The sequence below is a fragment of the Cajanus cajan genome, chromosome 11 (assembly GCF_000230855.2).
Source record: "Cajanus cajan strain Asha chromosome 11, NIPB_CcT2T_4, whole genome shotgun sequence".
NCBI lineage: Eukaryota > Viridiplantae > Streptophyta > Magnoliopsida > Fabales > Fabaceae > Cajanus > Cajanus cajan.
Genome location: NC_138527.1, coordinates 30,976,664 through 30,997,883, shown reverse-complemented (window position 1 = coordinate 30,997,883; position 21,220 = coordinate 30,976,664). Strand labels below are relative to the sequence as shown.

At 31.3% G+C, this 21,220-nt stretch overlaps 2 protein-coding genes across 2 annotated transcripts; both read right to left on the bottom strand.

The window, feature by feature from the left end:
* Window positions 1-2,099: 2,099 nt before the first annotated feature.
* On the bottom strand, window positions 2,100-4,410 carry LOC109801282 (U-box domain-containing protein 19). Its single transcript, XM_020362315.3, has one exon. The coding sequence runs from the start codon at window positions 4,361-4,363 to the stop codon at window positions 2,306-2,308; it is 2,058 nt and encodes a 685-aa protein (XP_020217904.1). The 5' UTR covers window positions 4,364-4,410; the 3' UTR covers window positions 2,100-2,305.
* Window positions 4,411-6,216: 1,806 nt separating this feature from the next.
* LOC109801228 (benzaldehyde dehydrogenase, mitochondrial) lies at window positions 6,217-11,077 on the bottom strand. The gene is made up of 11 exons (XM_020362248.3): window positions 10,772-11,077; window positions 9,813-9,947; window positions 9,182-9,324; window positions 8,918-9,071; window positions 8,311-8,540; window positions 8,115-8,204; window positions 7,723-7,896; window positions 7,499-7,636; window positions 7,132-7,269; window positions 6,987-7,048; window positions 6,217-6,897 (listed from the first exon to the last, which is right to left on the bottom strand). Exons 1-11 carry the CDS (start codon window positions 10,845-10,847, stop codon window positions 6,624-6,626), a joined length of 1,614 nt encoding a protein of 537 aa, XP_020217837.1. The 5' UTR covers window positions 10,848-11,077; the 3' UTR covers window positions 6,217-6,623.
* Window positions 11,078-21,220: the final 10,143 nt, after the last annotated feature.

Genomic DNA, 21,220 nt, shown 5'->3' with positions numbered 1-21,220 from the left:
AAAATTATGATTTAAATTTTTATAAAGTTGTACACAACTTTAATTTAGTTAGAAATTATTAATATATTATTAATAACATAATTTTAAAACTTGGATTGGTAATTGATTTGACAGGAATATTAGATTAGTAGGTCACATATTAAACTGATTAATCATTAATTGAATTGAATGAATAAGTATAAATAAATATAGTTAAATATAATTTAATTAAATTATATATATATATATATATTATGTTTATGAGACATGTACAATAATTAAATCATTTAAATGATTTAGTGGTAAAGTAAATTTACCATGACTTGATTACAATTTTAATATTATATTTTACTAAAAATTTAACTCAACCACCGGTAAAGAGAGTGAAAATTATTTAAGTCAGATGAATATCAATTTAAAAAGGTAGTTACATAGTAAAAATTGTTACTTCGAATGCTTCAACACTTATTGATATTTGTGTTTCTTAATTAACACCTGAATCTAATTTTGTCATCTGACTTTAAAACATATGAAGGTACACGGCATCGAATATCTTAGATCTTTCTTATTATATGGTTTATGGTAGACAAGTGAAATGATTATTGGATTTGTTAATAAAATATCGAAAGGTGTGGAAGAGACACGAGAGCAAGAAGAGAAGGGGAAGGAGGAGGTGGTCGCAGGTGGAAGAAGAACCAAGACACATGCTTATTGTTAATGATTTGTAGGAGATGCACACCAAGTACAATATGAAGTTTAAACCCTAATCTTAATATTCACAAAATGTATGTGTACATTAATTGAACCTAATCTTACAATTTTAATATTCACTAATAACCATTTAGTGAACTTAATTCCTAATGTTAAATATCAAGTTAATTGGTACACAGTGAAATCAAAGACTAAAATAAATACTTGTAATTTTCTATATTAGTGACTATTTATATATATATATATATAATACTTAAGGGAGAAATTTGTGGTTGAACATGATATATGTATTCTGTAAAAAGAAGAAATCAAATTACTTGGTATAGTTTGACAAAGGAAGGAATACAAGTTTGAAAATGGATCCCACATGCGTTTTCTATTCCATCTAACATTGGACGGGAAGATAAGGAAAGTGTAACTTTTTATACTAAGATTTTAAATGCTCCAATTGTACTAGTTTTAATACCGTGCAATGCACAGTACAATTTCTAAATCATAATTTAATTATTAATTATTAAATTTTAAAAGAATTTGCAAATAACTTATTCTTTTGTAAACATCCTATAGTTGTGTATCTAACTTTAATTTGATTTCTTTATATGACTTACGAAGTCACGAAATTTTGTTTGAGTAATTAAGACAGATGAATGAATCATAAAATTAATATAATTGATAATTTTTTCTCACATTTTAGTTCATAACATTTTTTTTTAATTGATGATTTTCAACAATATATCAATCGAGAAATTTTTAGTGCCACTTAAAATCTTTATTTGTTTACAAAGTCATAAATTATTACAGATTTTTTTTATTTTATATATGTACAGTGGCATTATTAACTATTGTCTTGTTTTCGTATTCTTTTTCTATTTTTTGATTTAAAAAGATAGATATTAAAAAGAAAATTTTAAAACATGGGTAAAGAAACATTGATGCCTTTTATTTTATCAATTAAAAAGAAAAATTATACTGAATGAACTTTGTACAATTAAAAGAGGTATTATTCTTCTAAATTATTATTGTTGTCATAAGTTAGTCCAATTAATCTGCAAATCCATATTCACATATTCAATCCATTTTATTCTTTTATGTTTTTTTTTTAAATTTTTTTATCATTTTATATTTATTTCTTCTTTTTATTTTCTACACTACCAAACAACAGAAAAGAAAAGAATTCTATTTTCTTTCACTTTTCCTTTTACCAAAAACAGTAAAAAAAAAATCATTTCATTTTTCACACTTTTTTCCTAAACCAAATGTATCGCAAAACCAGCTTTGTCTGAATCAGTCCATGCAAGTGAAAGGCATCTATACAACAAGTTACATGGCCCAGGCATAGAAAGAGGTGAGCTTAAAATTTTAGTCTTGGAGACAATAAAAGAGGAGGCAAATCTGAATATTATTCCTGATTAATTGACATGATACAATCTTATTCAATTAATACAAAGAAATGAATTACAATAATTTGTACAAGCTTCATTAAAAACAGAAGCTGATAAACTCATTAGCTCTTTAAAACGTGAGCTAATAGCATGAGTACAAAAAACAAAGCACATTTATACAACAATATCTACAAATTAAAGAATACCCAGGTTAACAAAAAATACTGGGTGAGTTACCAAACATGAATGAACTGTTCTTGTGGAATAACTGAAGCCTTGAATCCAGAGGACCTCCTTTCATAAAAATCATGGAGGACCCTTATGAGAGCACTTGCTTTCTTGCTTGCTCGAGATGTTCCTTCACTGAGTTGAGAATACAATGATCCCATAAGAGAAGCGTTTTTCACTAAACAAGCAACAACATCTTCTCCACCATTTATTGCCAAAGAAAGCAACAATGCCACACAGTGCTCCTTCCCCAACCTTGAAGTGGAACAACTCAAAATCTCAACACCTACATGCATAGCCCCACAATGAAGGATTGTTGATACACCCTCACTGCTTTTCTCTGCCAGAGTTGCTAGAATGGCCAATGAGTCAGTGATTATGTCTTCCTTTTCACACTCTTTTAGGATCTCAACTAGCAAAGGAACTACACCACTTTGAAGCACCCTTGTGTGGTTCTTAGGGTGCTTAAGGAGGCCGAAAATTGCAACCAGACCGTTTTTCTTGCTTCGGTCAGAGCCACCTTTGACTAGCCTTATCAATGATGGAATTGCTTCTGGCTCCAACCCTATCAAGTTCCCATATTCGGCACTTGAAGCAAGGTAAAACAACACAGCAGCAGCATGTTGGCGGGCTTCAATCTTCACACCATCTTTTAACACACCAACAATCAATTCCAAACCCCATTTCTCAACCATCATGCTCCTACTCTTTGCACATTTTGAGAGGTTTAGAAGTGCTGCAGCAGCATTCTCTTGAGTCAAAGAATCCTTTAATGACAACAACTTCAACAAAAGAGGAACCAAACCTGCTTCCACCAAACAAGACCTACTAAAAATGCTTGCCTTGGAAAGAAGCCTTATCTCAAATGCACTTCTGTTCTTCTCTTCCCCACTTCCATTCTCAATTCTTTCTTTCAGAAAACTAGCCAACATTCTCATTGCTCCTTCTGCTGCCACACTCCCAGGCTCCATTGTCCTAGTGATATCACGATTCCTAACAATGGGAATGCTTGTGTCTATGCCATTCGCATAGCAATATTGCTGAATCAACCTTCGAAGCACCAAGTTAGGAACCAACTCAGTGCTATTAAGCCTTCTACCCGTCTTTGGACACGTGGCATTTCCACTTCTAAACCACTTCAGAATCGATGAACGATCATAACTATGACCTGTCTCTATTGTCACAGGATCACTCATCAACTCCAAAGAGATTGGACATCGAAAATCATCCGAGTTAACAAAACAAAAACTCGGACTTTTCTCACTTGCATCATTTTTTCTCTTACTTTCTTCACAATCAACAACCTCCATCACCACACATCTACAATAACTCATGAACCCCATCAAACTACTTAAAAACCCCACTTTTCTCTTCTCCTCGTTCAAGCTCTCAAACCCAATCTCACCCTCCAAAAACTTCACCTCTTTGTTACACTCACTCCACCCTCTAACCCCAATATACTCAAGAACCCACTTCAACTCACCCTCATCCGGGGCAACCCGGTTCTCAAACCGGGTCAAACCCGACACCACACTCATCACAACCCGTTTATCTTCTTCCTCAAATTCAAACCTTGCCCTCCTTGCTTGTTCATTCAGCAGCAAAACATGCTCTTTAGTTTCATCAGAGATATCCACAGACCCGAAAGGGAACACGTCCAAAGAAGTGGCCACGGATCTGGATATGACCCGAAACTGAGAAGCGACCCGATCCGATTCCATCAAGAGATAAAGCTTGGCCCCTTCGCGGGCGAGGTCTTCCAGGAGGAAGAGAAGCTTCTGGAAGGTGAAATGGAGCTCCGACAAGCTGAGGGTAGCCGGGTCGGATAGACCCGAATTGTTGTCTCGGATCTCATGTAGAAAAGGTTGGAGAAGGAGAGTCAAACGAATCGCGTTTCTCGCGTTCCGGTTGTTGCAAGGGAAGGACTTGCGTTGGAAAGTGGAAACGGCGTCGGAGAGAGCGATGAGTGAAGAGAGAAGAGTAGAGAGAGCGATGTTTTCGCATGGAAGAATCGCCGGGGAGGTTAGTATCCGGCGACCCGACCCGTTTGTGTTTCGGATCATGGAAAGGTTTGTGTTGGAGTTTTGTGTTTGGATGATTATTGTTTTTGTTTGGGTTAACGGGACGTGGGGTTGAGGTATTTATAGGGAGTGGAGGGAGGGGACACGCGTCAAGAGGTGATTCGGCCTTGGGGAGACACGTGGATCCGTGAAAGGGAGGGTTCGGAGAGAGTGACGCGTGGCGCGAGAGAATGGAAAGGGAACGTGATTTTGAAGGTGCTTGGAGAGAGGGAGCCGACACATGCTTAGGTTTACAGCGTGGAATTGTGGGACTGAGTTTCAGCGTCAACGTTGGACTGTGCTTTTTTTAATTTAAATTAATTTAATTGCGGCTTTGGTTGTTTTTTTATTTTTGGTCTTCACCAATAGGCCCTATTCCCTTGGTTGGGCCATTGGCCCATGTATAACCAAGGATCAAAAAGTGGATGTTTGATTTGTTCTATTTGTTTCTTTAATGAATTGGGTTTGAATTTTACTTGCATTTTTATTTTTGTTAATTGATTAGTAGATTGGTCATTTTATTTGTCTTGACTAATTCATGACTTGATAATCTTGTTCTGGTTGACTTAATTGTTTGATTACATAATTTTCCTAATCATCTTTTCGTCGCCTACCCAATTCAAAACTTGACAATCTTTGTTCCTTTTTTTGTTGTTGTCTTTTTTATAACTAAAAAATAAGTTTTCAAGAAAATAAACACAAAAGACAGAGGAAGAGAAGGTTGCGCACACGCAATGAGATTTAAGACATCCTAGTTGCGTTCAACAATGTAGTAAATGTGATCGTTAGTAAGAATTCCAACCTTATATTCACATGGTATCATTAAAGTCTTTCGGTAATCCGCCAACTCTATTGGACTTGTTAATAACAAAGAGAGTTGGAACAGAAAAAATTACAACTCCCCTATTGAAATTGTCATCCAATTGGTACCTCCACAAAAAAATCTTGCTAAAGAATAGAAAAAATTACAACTCCCCTATTGAAATTGTCTTACAATTGGGTACCTCCACAAAAAAAATCTTGCTAAAGAATGAGCATGAAAAAGAATAGAAGACACTCGGATCAAATTGAGGTTATTTGTAAAGCAGGAATAAGACAACAATAATGATCTTTGAGGTTATTTGCACCATAAATCGAATTACATTTATTCTTTTCATTATCAAAATATATGAATTTGTTTTAATATGTAACCTAAGGCAATCTAATATCCGGAGCATAAAATGAGATTATGTGTAAAAATCTGATTATTCTTATCTACTTTCATCCTTATATAGTACTTTCATATTATCTTTTATTTCTATTAATCTAAATCAGTTTTTATTGTTTATCTTCATGTGAATAATCATTACTTATATCTTAATGTATATGGTTGAATTACCGAACTCGAATTATGGTTTGGTTATAAGTGAATCAGTTCTAGGTGATTGACGTTCTACAGATCAACTCAATTATGATTAATTTTAAACTTATGAAAGTCCATAGTCATTTAGTCTCTAGCATCTAGATGCATAGAAGTTAGGAGTTAATAAGTCATAGATAAAATTCAAAGGGTTCAAAATTAAAAATAACATTGCTATTTGCATATATATATATATATATATATATATATATATATATATATCAACTTGGTATACCATCATATAATTTTATAACCAATGTGGAAAATCATCATGGATATATGGTTTCATTCAGTTCATATTTTTATTATCAGCATATCTACAGACGTTCAAAACTCACAACTTCAATAATTATATTAAATCATTTTATATATATAGTTATATTAAGCTATGTTTTTTTTTAATTATCATTTACAAGTTATTATTATGTCGGTTTGTAGGCTAACAAATTTTGAAAAATTGTTGGCAACAACTTTAACTTCTGGTTCCTAGCAACCATGTTTATGATTCATATACTTTTACAAATTTAAGGTTCTAATGTTTTTAATAACAATATTACAACTATTCTCCTTGGGTCTCATGGAGAGAATATGCACTACATTGCAATATTGGGATCAAAGACAAGAGCTTATGAGTTTTTTTTTTCTCCCAATTTATCCTCTATATATTAAATCGTTATTAGCTGAATCACACAGGTAGTACGTGCTTTACATCCATCATTATGCAAATTTGATTCTAATCGCAGCCAGAAATCCACCTCTAAGTTGAACTTTGCACCATAGCATAGAATATTATGAATGGAATAAATCCAATTTAATTATTGGATCCTATTTATTAATCTTCTCATCAAATTAAGGTAATGATGTTCAAAGCCAAGCTGGGTTGTTCAAGGATGTAACAACAGCCTTCACTTGCAAGTAGTTTTTGAGACTGTATTCTCCTTTCTCTCTTCCGTGGCCACTCATCTTGTACCCTCCAAAGGGAATTGCTGCATCAAATGTATCAAAGGAGTTCACCCACACTGTTCCAACTCTCAATGCTCGTGTCAAAGTGTTAGCTGTGTTAATGTTTTTTGTGAACACCCCTGCTGCAAGCCCATATTTTGTGTTATTTGCTCTTTGAATCACCTCACCAAGGTCCCTATGATAAAAAAATAAAAACAAATTAGTGCATGGAGCAATAACACAAAGATATTGACATCATTTGAAATTAAGAATCACTTTTCTCACTTGAATGTTAATATGGATTGCACTGGGCCAAAGATCTCTTCCTTTGCAATCAGCATGTCATCCTGGTTGTTTTTACAATTAGTAAAACAAGAACTCACATTTTAAGCATCTTTGATACAATTAAAAGATATTATTAGTACTATACCTTGACATTTGAGAATACAGTAGGTTGAATATAGAAGCCAGATTTGCCAAATCTATCTCCTCCAGCTTCAAGTGTAGCTCCACTTTCAATACCAGATCTAATATACTTCAGTATTTTCTCAAATTGTTCTGAATCAATCTGATTTTTGGGGTATACACAAAATCATCAATAGAGCTATACATTTTAAAAGATGTAAGGAAATGTCAAATTAGTGTAATTCTTTCTATGTATTTTTTTTAATTCATTGAAATTGAACTTAGTTACAAGAGATTTATGACACCTGCGCACCCTACTCAACCAATTGAGGTACATTCCGATGGTTTTTTCTATGCAATTTGATACTAAACATTATGGATGAGGGTGTTACCTGAGGACCTTGCTCTATTCCCCCTTTGAATGGATCACCAACTACACGCTTCAAAGCACGTGCCTTCGCTTTCTCAATAAATTCATCGTACACACGTTCGTGTACAAATGTTCTAGACCCAGCACAGCAGCATTGCCCCTGAATGTCACAAAAAGAATCTACTAATTTGTTTCTGAACTCTGAAAAACAGTTGTTTACAAGACAAACTTTATATTTGGATATACCTGATTAAAGAATAATGCAAAGTGTGCTAGCTCAACAGCCTCATCTACATCAGCATCTTCACACACAATAAAAGGGGATTTCCCACCAAGCTCCAAAGTTACAGGCTTAAGATTACTTCTAGCTGCCAGTTCAAGGACAACTTTTCCAGTTTTGGTTGAACCAGTGAAAGCAAGCTGCGACAAAATGCAACATCACAACAACTTTAGAGTTAAGACTATGCACATACTTTTCTAGGCTTGACTACAAGCACTTTATTTGGCACAAGAAACTAATTCCTTCAACCACGAAAAGGAATTTATTTGTCAATGTTGAGAAAACAAGTTAATAGCTGAGGGTCAAAGGGATGAGGAGGTGAAAATGAATACTAATGAAAAGTTAATTATATTAATACCTTATCTATGTCCATGTGACTAGCAATAGCAGCACCAGCAGTTGGACCAAAGCCAGATATGACATTCAGAACACCAGGAGGAAGTCCAGCCTGCCAGACATGATAAATTTGGCATGAACATTCAACATATTCTTCAAACAAAATAACTAAAATCAATCTTGTTTTAAATAAGCATGAATTGTGAGTTGTGACCAACCTCATGAAGCAACTTAGATGCATACAAAGCAGATAACGGAGTCTGCTCAGCTGTTTTGAGAACAATGGTATTACCACAGGCCAATGCTGGCCCAACCTTCCAGGCAAACATCAGTAGAGGGAAGTTCCATGGGATGATCTGACCAGCAACACCAATAGGTTCATGCAATGTCTGCACATGATATGGCCCATCAGCTGGAACTGTGAGACCATGAATCTTATCTGCCCAACCTGAGCGATTTGGAAGTAAAAAATGTTAGTACTAAGTACTAGTTACATAGAAGAGTAAACATCCCATGAATTTGGAAGCCACTATTATATTAGTATATGAAATTGAGAAATTGTAAAATTAGTCCTTGAAAGTGCAAATGGACAATTATATCAGTCCAATACTCAAAAAAATGTGACTAATTATATTCAAGTACTAAAAAGATAGTAAGTAATTAAATTTAAGAACTTATTTGACATTCTAGAGATTAATTTTATAATTTCTTAATTTCAAGAATTAATATGACAATGGCTTCCAAATTTAGTGACTAAAATGGACGTTTACTAAAAATAAGGGGACAATCAGACAGCTTATTTATTTTCACAAATGACATATGTACCAGCATAGTATCTAAACAGGCGAACCAGCATTGGAATTTCAATTTTAGCAGATTGTTCATATGGCTTCCCATTATCCCAAGTCTCAAGTGCAGCAAGCTCATCGTTGTGCTTTTCAAACAGATCAGCAGCACGCAGCAATATCCTTTGTCTTTCCTACATGTTACACAACAAGCAAACAAAACATGGATTAAGTTGAGTAATCACGGGAACAAAGATCATGGACTTTGTACATTGTTAAGGAACAACTAGAAAGGTGAAAATACATAGGCTGTCATCTTAGGCCAAGGTCCATGGTCAAAGGCTTTGCGCGCAGCTGCGACTGCGCGATCAACATCTTCATGATCACCCTCAGAAACATGAGAAATCAAATCTCCTGTCCTTGGATCGATCGTTGGAAAAGTTTTGCCTGATGTCAGGGGAATCACAACATAAGTTATAATCACCTTGAAATCCTACTTCTTGTCCAAATAGTCTAGTGTGTTTGGATTCACATTAGATAAATCAAAATTTTGTTCACAATGTTTGGTTTCATATTGAGAATCAATTCTGATCTCAGTTGACACAACTTTAGTAAATTTTGTATTTGATAAAATTTTTTAGCGTTTTCTTCTTCACTTGAATTTAGAATAAAAATATTCAATATATATCAGGTCACTTCAAACATTAATTTTAACTTGTTTGGATACAAGGACCTCTTCTAGAATAACCTAGCAGCAGTGTAGGTCAAAGAGTTTACACTCTTTGAATGCAACTGTCACCAGGTTATTCTACAGGAAGTCCATCCAGAACACAACTAAATTTAATTTCATTAAAAAATAAGTATACAAACATTAACTCAAACTGACACAATGAAAATGGGGATAACACTAGGGAGGGTGGAAAAAAAGGACTAACCAGAAGCAGCATCAACGAATTTTCCGTCGATTAGGAGCTGGTTGTGTTCTACTTTAACTGTTGGTTTAATTGGTTCTTCAATGGCAGCAGCAGTGCTGTACTTATTGAGCCGGGTGCCAAGGGCACCACTCCCTCCTGAATATCATAAAAAGGGTCAATAGCCTTAACTAAAAAGTCTTACTAAAAGAAATAACCCATTAATGAAAACCCCAAATCAAAGCCAAGGCCAAAGTACACCAATTAAAAGGCATAATTAGGTTTATCATGGCATGTAACATAAATTGATATGGTCCCAGGAAGGAAGTGGCTTCCAATTTGCTACACCTATACCCTGAAAGTAACAACATGTACTTGATGTAGCAGTTAATCTGCGAAAGAAACAGGTGGTAGCTGAAAACAAAAAAATAGGGCCACCCAATAAATGACAATTCAGAATGGATCATACACCTTCCTTGGCCTCATCACAAATAGCACTTTCAGTTACGGATCCTTTTTAAGTTCCAAACTTTTTATCTCCCTCACTCGGTCAATCATAAATGGTCATAATTTTGTTTCTATAAAAAATTCTAAGAAACCAAAAGTACAAAAGTTAAAAAATACAAAAGTTCACTAATGTAGTTTTCAATAGAAATTTTTCACATATTAATTCTGTAACCCCATTTCACCACCAATTTAGAAGTGACTGGTTAGCAAGACTCAATTTTTTAAAGTATTTAATTTTCTCTTTTTCCAAGAAAAATAACACTTGATCAATCCAACCATCTCCAATCCCCCAAAGAAATTGGAAACTACAGTAAGGATCAAAGAATGATCCAAATCCCCCAGAAACCAATCATAAGTCAAACAAAAAAGTTACAAAATTGGAGATCATTCATTTTCATTTTCAACATGTTCTCAGTAACCTATAACAAAAGTAATCAGATCACCCCAGGATCTTGGAAGTGACAAACAAGAAGTACCTCTAGAAAACAAAGTAGTGGAAGCAGGAAGAATAGAACGAGAGAGTAGCCTTGAGATCCTCATTGAAGAAGCCATGATCAATCTTCTTTTGTATCCCTTTCCACTACTGTTTTTAGTCCAATTGATAAGTTTGTGAGTTTATATAGTTGCGAAGTTAGCAGGTCCAATAGAACATCAAGCCCCTATCCCATTGAGAACGTAACTCATGTTGTAATAATGAGGCCAGAAATAATGAGATATAAACGCATAAGCAACCAAATCTGTTGACATCTCAGCACATCTTCCATAATGGCTGTGGCTATCCAATTCCAGCGTTGAATAAAATATATGGAAAACTATTGTGGCGGCAATCTCACCCTCTCCTTATGGTGAACTGTTCACACCTTTTATTCTAATCTAGTTAGTACTTATCCTGCCACTCATTTTTATTCCTCAAAAGTTGGTAACCTTTTTATCCATTACATGTTTAATAGTTACCTACTCTTATAAAAAATAATTATACTATTAATTAATTATAAATTACGCTTAAATGTATTTATTATAGTTGAAGTAAAGCTATTTTATTTGAGCGATTTTAGTTATTAACTTTTGTAGTTGTATAATTTTGACTCTCAATTTTAAAATTGAATAATTATAGTTCTTTTAAGAATGTAGTTTTAATTTTTTTAAATATCATAATATACAAGTTTTTACTTATCATTTAATACATGAGTACAGATTATAATATATATAACTTAAATAAATAAATAAAATATATAATTATGATATTTAAGAAATTAAAATTATATAATTATTATAATTGAAAAAATACAAATTTGAATTAAAATTTGAAAATTAAAAGTATACAATTACTGAGAAACTAAATAAATCATATAATTATAATATTAAAGAGATTAAAAAAGCAGAATTAGGCCTGTAAATAATTAGCAATATATTATATTTGTTCTATTATAAAAAAATAATTTTACACAAATTAATAAAATTGATTCTCTATATTAAATTATATTTAAAAATTATTATTTAAATTAAATCATATTTAATTTAACTATGATTGACGATGATTCAAATTGCGCCGTAAAAGGATTGTTGTGATTGGCCGGCATGTGTAGACCGATTTGGCATACATGTTATGTTAAGATGACTATTCCAATTTTGCCTTTCTTTTCTTTCTTCATTTTGGTGCTTATATTTCATTGTCTCATTCGGTTTCCATTTAGCAACAGGCTAACTGATAGTTTGAAAAAAGCGAAGAAATTGGAGAAAGGAAGAAAAAAAATGCATTTGATATAAAGGCTGTATTTGTTTGAAGTCAACTTACAATATTTTCGAGAATATAAAGATTTATGTATTTTTTTAGAATTATTACAAGATTACAAAATTTATTTTTAAAACAATTTTGGAAAAAAATAACATTCATATACTTGTTGGATAAGGTACCCACTCTCTTTCAAAAAAATTTCATGCTTCGATTCTTAATTTTTGGATTAGTAGTTGTGTCTATAAAAGAAATTATGATGTTTAAGTTAATCGGTGTTTAGAATATATATGTGTAATTTTAATAATGAGTGTACCTTTTGAAGGTGAAATACAAGTGTATGTATAGGGAAAAAATGTTATCATTAGTCGATACGGTATTTAAGTGTTCTCAAAATTTTTTATTATCGTAATCTTTTATACTTGAATTTTTATTTTACTTGGCTAAGAGTTTTTGTTCAACCAAGGTCTTTGTAGCAATACCTATTAAACATGTAGAAGAAATAAATACTTTATCAATGATATTAGTATGTCTCGTTAAAACCTCCCCAACCAAAAACCCTTTCTTTTATGGGAAAAAAGACCGATGATAAGAAAGAGTACAACTCCTCGTTATAAAATCAAACACATTAATTGTAATAAAATTTTAAATGAGGTGCATTTCGAGTCCTCGAAATTTCTTGTTTAGAAAGATATTCGAGTTTGTTTGCCCCATTATCTAAGCTTCAAGTAACTCTAAAGGATTCATCCCAATTGGTCGAGAACTTTTCTTTTGTCGTGTCTTTTCGAGCTTTTGCCTTGTACTTTCCATACCAAGTCTCATTCTCGAAACTCTTTTTTGACTAAATGAGAAATGTCTTTGGCTTTCACTTTTATAACTCACTTCTTGTTATGTTTGTGCTCGTTCTTGAATAATGCTTATTAATTCAAGTTCAATTTTGAAGGAATATTCGTTATCATTATTTTGCCAAATTGTTCTAGGAGAAGCTTCCCCTATCTCTACTATTAGCATTGCATTAACACCATAAGTTAGTCAAAAAAAAGTTTCTCTAGTGGTGGAGTGTGGGTTGCACCTATAAACCCATAATATGCTCATTTGCCTTTTGCTCTCCTAATTTTTTTAGTTCACCTAGTATGACCTTATTAACAGCCTCAACTTGACCATTTGTTTTGGGGTGCTCGACAGACGAGAATCAATGTTGTATGTGAAGTCCTTTAAATAATTCATTAAGCTTTATGTTCGTGAATTGCCTACCATTCTCAATTATAATGGTCTTTTAAATTCCAGAACTTTGACAAACAATGCTCTTCCAGTTGAAGTTTTGCATATTTTTTTATCATGATTTGGGCAAGTGGTTCTGCTTCAATCTATTTAATAATCTATCACCACCAATAAAAATTTGCATAAGGCCTTAGCAGGAGGAAAAAGATCCAAGATGTTTATACCCCACATGGCAAACAATAATAGGGATACTATGTTGTATAGGGACTCGAGAGTAGTGTGTATGAGATAACCATGTTGTTGGTAAGGAATACACCTTTTGACATACTCAATTGAGTCTTGTTGAATGGTTGAAGAAGTGTCATCTCCTCATTAGGTTGCTTTTGTTGTCTTTCACTTTGTTTATGCCATTGTTGTAGCTTTCTTTGCAAATTTGCCAACATGCGAGTGTTGTCCAACATTTCATGATTCCTACTTTTTGATCCACTTATTCTTGCCATTTGTTTGTCAATAGAAACCATAGGAATAATTTTCTATGACCTCACAATGTGCACCAAATGTACTTGTTGGAAAATGTACTCGTTCTCTTCCAAAAATCTTTGGTCTTTGGTCCTTGAATTGGTGGTTGCACCTACAAAAAGGACTTTGATGCTTAAGTTAACAAGTGTTTGGAGTGTATAAGTGTAATCTCAAGAATGAGTGTACCTTTTGAAAGTGAAATGCATGTGTATATATAGGCAATCAAATGTTATCAATAGTCAATAAGGCATTCAAGTGTATTAAAGATATTTTATTGTCATGTAATGATCGAACGTTACTATTTGCTACACTCACCCATAGAAGAAAGTGTTCGACACGCTGAGGACTACTCAATTTAAGAAATGTTACTTTCTTGACCTGACGATTAGTGCTCACACTTACTACGCAGGTAAGGGAACACTCTTATGAAATATGAGTGAGAGTCGACAAGTCCTCGATATGAGAGTTCAAGACCTATCCGATACACTTCCTAATTTCATGCTTTTACACTCTATTCTTATTATAATTAATATGTATATTTTTATTCATTCTATTTTCTCACACCCTATTATTTTCATTATTATATTCATTGAAAAGTTATTCTTAGAAATAAAAATGGATAACTTGAATTAAACACTTCAAGATAAAGATATCAAATAAATCTCACAACTCAAAACACATAATTCGACCCTATCACTTGGACTTATTGAAATAGTTTAAGGCTCACTAACTTTTGCCAGCCTATTTTGTTGGCCCAACTGTGGACAAGTTGGGCAAGATTAGCCCATTGTATCTTTTTTTTTCATTTAGCTTCAAAAACAAATATGGGTGAAATATGTTGAATAAGTTTGTAAGTTTTAACATAAAATAAAAGAAATAGCATACAAAATAAGATTGAAGGAGAAGAAATAGATAAGAAATAAAATTAGAAGATCATTTAGTATTATAAAAGACTTGTGTCATATGAAAATTGAAACTATGTGGATTTTAGATTTTTTTATTTTCACACTAATATGTAGAAATAGTAAGAAAGAACTATTATTATTACATTTATTGGCGATCTTTTACTAACAATTTTAGAATTGTCAGAAAATAGACATTAATTCAGTTTTTTTTTTATACTTCTCACCATTAGAGACTACCATAATTTTTTTTTAAAATTTTTTACATATATTAACGGTTTATAAATTGCACAAAAAAAAATACTGGTTGATTAAATGAAAGATGGATTACAATTTTTTTTATTCAATTACAAAACTTTTTACTTGATTACCAAACTTACAAAAATGTTTATATACTTTAAATTTATTTAATTAATTTCAATTTCTTATTTTTATTAATTTTTAATCTAAAATACCACTTTATAATTATTTGCTTACTTTTACTTAATTATTTATTTATTTTATTTCAAAATGTTATTTATTTAGTTATATAATTTTTATTTAATTGATTAAAATCTTTTATTACTATTTGTAAATTTCCTTTGTTTAAACTAAACAAAACTTTTATACTCCATTCTCATATTCAACACTTGTCTGTAAATAACTCATCTAGTTATGATCTTTCAGAGCATTCGTCTAACATAAAACGTGATATAAAAAAGATAATTATTTCGCATTGATCTCTAAGTCTACAAAATAAAAGTAGTGATATCAAATTCATCATAATCAAGTACGCGCTCAAAGAATAACAAAAAAAATACATTCCATCGAAATCTTATCAAAATTAAAATGAGATTTAACACACACAGGCACACACTCGCATGCACACACACACATGCGCATGCGCGTCCACACACACGTATGTGCATGCGTGTCTACACACACGTAGGCACACATACAAGTATATTAATTAACTATAAAAATGTATATTTTTTTAAACTGTCTAAACAAATAATTCAAGATTTAATACAATGATTATACATTATTTGTGTAGCCATTGTATTCAATCTCAAATAAAAAATTAAGGTTCACAATATTTCTAACAACTATAATAGAACACTTTGAGATAACTAAGCATATAACTATGCTCAGTTAAAACCCACATATAAAGTTAACAATATAATATAAACATGTAATGCACCATATCAACACAATAAAAATTATACTAGTAATAATTAAAGTATTTATTTAATTATTACTAACTTAAAGTGTAATAAAAATATATTTTAATTAAAATTTTAAATTTTTAATCTATATCTTCTAAATTAACTAATATCAGAAAACTAATATATTTTTAATTTAAATTCTTATTGTCTAGCATTGTGTAACTAACAATTTGTATTTGATTATACTAACGTAAATTTACTGATTATCTAAAGGTATAAAATTATGGGTACCTAAAAGATATTTAAATTAATGTCTAATATTATATATATATATGTACCTAACATTTTTTTTAATTATTTTTTAATGTATATCTCAGTTAATTTAAAAGTATATTATATAAATGGTATAATTTAATACTTTCTAAATTTTTACATTTTATCTAACTTAAGAATGTCTATAATTTTACCAACTATCTAAATTGACTAATAATATTGTCATATGATTATACATGTCTTGAGGGAATCACACACACCTAATATTTAACTAATGTTCAAATTAGTTCTTTATGTGCATACAAAACTCATACATAAATTTCATCAAAACATATAATGAACAAACCTTAAATGTGCAAACAGGTAATTAATGAATAAAGCCGAAATGAGTAAACAGGTAATCAATGAACAAATCTAAAATGAGCAAAGTCACACTCAGAATAACACGCATATTATTCACCACAAACCCTAAAAACCATCGAATAAGGAGAAGTGAAGCTTCAAACTTGAGAGCGTGGAAGGGATAACTAAAGAAGAAGCTTGTCAAACTAAGGGGGAATTGATCGCCATAACATTTTCGTCACAATGGTCACTAGAATGAGTACATGGTGTGCATGGAGGAGTCATCGAAAATCGCTTCTAACATCACATGTGGAAAAGAAGATGAAACATTGGAACATAAACTTTGCGCTCTTATCATGAGTAATAACAAAACATTCTATGGCAGGTTATAATTTATCTATCATAATGTTTCTTTTTATGAAAGATAAGTTAATATTGTCATAAAAAGATTGGAAGGCTACCTAACATATTTTATGACGGGTGTTGACTTACCCATCTTAAAAAAAAAAAAAAAGATTCCATGATGAGAAAGTTAACATTCATCATACAATGTTTTGACATAATTACAAGCATGTCATCACTCATCACAACAATTTTTATGTTGTGTCATGTATGGATAACATCTAATATAGAAAGTGTATAAAAAAAACCTTATTTTAACACTAGTACCAATTAAAAAAACACTATTATTAAACATAACCTTAAAAAATGAACTTGCAACATTAAAAATAATAAAACATAATAAAATAAATAAGGAAAAAGTGTGCGACAATTAAACTATAATAAAATGAAAGCCAAAAAAAAAAAAGAGAAAACATTATAACGCTCTAAATCTAAAATGTAAAAAAGAAAATAAAAGTTATAAAAGAGAAGAAAAAACGCACTTACACACCCACATTCACATTACAACTTTATTAAACAAAACAAATGATATAATGAAGAAAAAGGCTACGCGATTCTAAAAGTTATATTTATATTGAATTATAAACAATGAATCAAGTACATTGAAAGGAACTCATTTCATATAACAATTATAGTCATCTATGAATTAAATAAGAAAACAGTTATAACGAAATACTTGGGAATGAATTTGTAGGTAAGAACTATATTTGACTTTTCAGGCTCTTACTTGAAGAGGTGATAGATACATGAAGAGACGTGCGTGGCCCAAAAGCTCTTGCACTCCTTAACTTACTGTGTTTGGGCTTTGCATTAAAGACCCAATGAAATTCATCATCTTTTGTGTCTTCACATTTATAGTCCTAGACGTTTAGTAGAAGAGGAATTTTTTAATGAAGGTGAGAAAGAAAATACTCCTTAGTGCACTAGTTAAAAAATTAAAAGTAAAATATCTTTATTGAAAAATATATTTTTATACTATTCAATATGACTCTATTTTAATTTTTAAGGAAAACTTTTTACATATTAATTTCTTAATCAATGTTCACCTTAAATGAGTTTTTTCTTTGATGAATTGTTAAATAAGTTAATAAAAATAAAAGTTTTTTTCCTAAGTAGTTTATACAAAACATAGGTATTTGGTGTTCTGACCTTATGTCTATTAACATTGCCAATATTATCATAATTTTATCTTAAATAAGCACTTTAATGAGTTAAATTATTTGAGTAAAAAAATGTTTATACACCATTATTGGTCTCGACTTTTACATTTTTTGACATATCAAAATATTAGATAATTTTTTTAAAAAAATATAATATTATTCTTAAATAATAAATAAAAAAACTAATATTCTCACCTTGAAGTTCTTGAATAACTAAAAACAAATCCATATCTAAACCATTATAAGATCAGTGACTAGTGCATCATTACTCCTATAGTTTCCACTTCCTCTTTTATGAAATTCATCGTTTATCATATGAATTATACATTTATTATTTTAATTCAAAAATTATTTTATACTTATATAATCAAATTCAGCCTAGTATATACTTAATATATATATATAATAGTAATTTCAAATTTTCTTATATTCTATTCAGCGATTATATAAAATAATTGGCACGAATTAAATTATAAGGATATATAATCCTACACTTTGATAAATAAAAATTCTCCATAAATTTACTGGATAGTATAAAAATACCACGTATATAAAACTTACAACAATATAAACACATACTTACAAGTAAGAAACCTCTATAACATTAGTACTTTAAAATGAAGACTAATTTATAATTTAAAAAAGCAACGATCATTATGGTAGACAAGTTTATTATATTGTTCATTGGTGGATAAATAAACAATAATTATTTTTGTTTTAAATTTGATTTAAATTATTTAAAATTATTATAAAAAATCCTTTTTTTTAGAAGCTACTTAGACCTAATTCTAGAGGCTACCACTTTGTAACGAGCATAAGGCTAAGGAGGGGAACTATCCCTCAAAAGCCGGCCCAAGAGGTTGGAGAACCTCCCGCCTTATAAGGCCTTTTTGGTAAGGAGGCCTCCCCGATGTGGGACTTGTTACATTACCACTCCCTTCGAAAGCCAGCGTCCTCGATGGCTGCACTCCACGGTACTTCACTCACCGGCACTTCACTCATCGGCACTTCACTCATCGATGTGGGACTTGTTACACACTTGTTCTTCACACTAATGGCAACATACTCACCATAGCGTCACAAATGACAAGGTGGTGGTGGTGGCTGCCTACAACAATTGACTTGGCACAGGTGACATAGGGAGTCGAGGTTGTAGGGGAAGGCAACGAGCCCTCCCAACAATAGTGCAAGGTTCTCATTATAGACATGAATGATTTTGACAACAGATTCTGATAAGGCTTCAACGAAGAAAGAGGAAGATGAAGGGATATTGTTTATGCAACTTCCTTGTTGGAGTTATGGTCCGCTGTTGTCACTAGAATCAATGCTCACTTCGAAGAAGTGTTAAGGGTTTGGGGTTTGCGCTTTCTTCCTAGTACTTGTGCTTTCTTCCTCTTTGTCATGCACCTTCTCCTTCTTCGTCCCAGACCCGAACCTATCTCCTTCACATTGCCATCCATCATGAAGACATTGCTATTGAGGGCAAAGATGTCACTGGAGTCATAGAACTCCTCGTAGGCGACGATGATCTCATGGTCGATCTCGAGGAATTCGTTGTGAAGGAGAGAGAGTGATGGAACTCTCAAAAATTAAAGGCGATGTCATTGTTAAGATTGATGGTGTTATCAAAGAATGACACTATAGTTGATAAAGTTGAAGAAGGAGGTTGAAGTTGACGAAAATGATAATAAAGTATTCAAAAAGGAAGTTGGAATTGATAATAAGATTGATGAGTTTTTTTTTTTTTTTTAACAAAATGATAATTTATCATAAAAAAACATAATTAATATATTATTAAATTTTTCATTATCAAATAAATCTTAGTTGTTTAATTTAATTATTCATAAATTTAACATTATTTTTTACTTCTTTACTAATAAACTACATTAAAAAAAATAATTGAAGTATAACAGATTTCAATAAGAATAGGATTATAAAAATGGTCTTTCACATACCAAAAGTCTGACATAAAAAAGAGACCAACCTAAATATGATTATAATTGTAATGCATTGAATGATGACCCAAATCTTGAGATAGACAATTGAGTAATTTATCATTTTCAAATTTGTCTCCACTCCAGCTTTGATCAAGGATTTGTCAGCCTCTTTCCAAACAATATTTTGATTTATTATGAGATTCTTCATTCTAGGGCCAAACATGCACATATTTTAAAATCCATATTGGACCGACTTTCAGATATTTCATTTTGTTTAATTAAGTATGGGCTGTAAGAATGATTTCAAACTTATTATATATTCTCTCTTTAGAGTCACGTGTAAGAAAGAAACAATTGTTTCTACTTTTGTAATTGCTTCTTAAAGTTATTTTTCTCTTATCATGTCATTTAAAAAAGTGAAATAAGCAACTGTTAAGCAATTTCTACTAAAAGCAATTTTAGCACTTTAACTTCATTATACACTCTTATTCTTTAAAAGTACAAAGCACACCAGATTTCCATGCTTTTGCGGAATTCATCTGACTATCATTAACATTTACATTTTATAATAAATATGAAAGATTGAAAAAAAATAAGTTTGTTGTTCGTTAAATTTAAGTGGTAAACTTAATAGCTTAAACTCGATAATATATATATATATATATATATATATATATATATATATATATATATATATAAAGGTACTTAGTACTTAGAAATTAGGTCTTTATTTTATATGTTTTATACTTCTCAATATTACTAAAACAGTATTTGAGGAAAGTATAAGATTGTGATTGTTAAATTTAGATGACTATTAACAATACACTTTTTTTTTATAAAAGAGAATGGTCAGCAATAATTAATTTTCACAAAGACAGACAATTTATAATGATCAATTGACCATCCTAAACATTTGTTATTCTTAAGTTTTTTATTGTTAACACTCTTCAAAAGTAAAAGCAATGTGGTGTGAAAGTGACAACATCATAACAAAGGAAAGAGGCATATAGTAATAACATTAACCAACCCGTATGAACTTACTTTTAAGTCAATAATAAAGATAAATTTTGATGACTAAGTAAGTTAATAACGATTGAAATATGAAAAATTTGCTTAATTGTTGGCTGATTTAGCAACCCAATTACAAATGTGAATGACTTGAATGATTAGTATGAAATGATATCCAAGTTGCATTATTATAAGTGTATATAAAAAGTTAAAAGAAGGGCGTGACTTTTGATACCTCTCCGACATAGAAGTTGTGTGGAAATCTACCTCTCCATTATGTAAGT

What these genes read in the sequence shown, in the direction of transcription:
- LOC109801282 (XM_020362315.3), bottom strand. Translation starts at nt 4,363, where the DNA reads ATGATCCGAAACACAAACGGGTCGGGTCGCCGGATACTAACCTCCCCG.
- LOC109801228 (XM_020362248.3), bottom strand. Translation starts at nt 10,847, where the DNA reads ATGGCTTCTTCAATGAGGATCTCAAGGCTACTCTCTCGTTCTATTCTT. An exon ending in ATTCGTTGATGCTGCTTCTG is followed by an intron (nt 9,325 to 9,812) that starts GTTAGTCCTTTT and finishes CCCTGACATCAG; the next exon opens with GCAAAACTTTTCCAACGATC. An exon ending in GTCACATGGACATAGATAAG is followed by an intron (nt 7,897 to 8,114) that starts GTATTAATATAA and finishes ATTTTGTCGCAG; the next exon opens with CTTGCTTTCACTGGTTCAAC.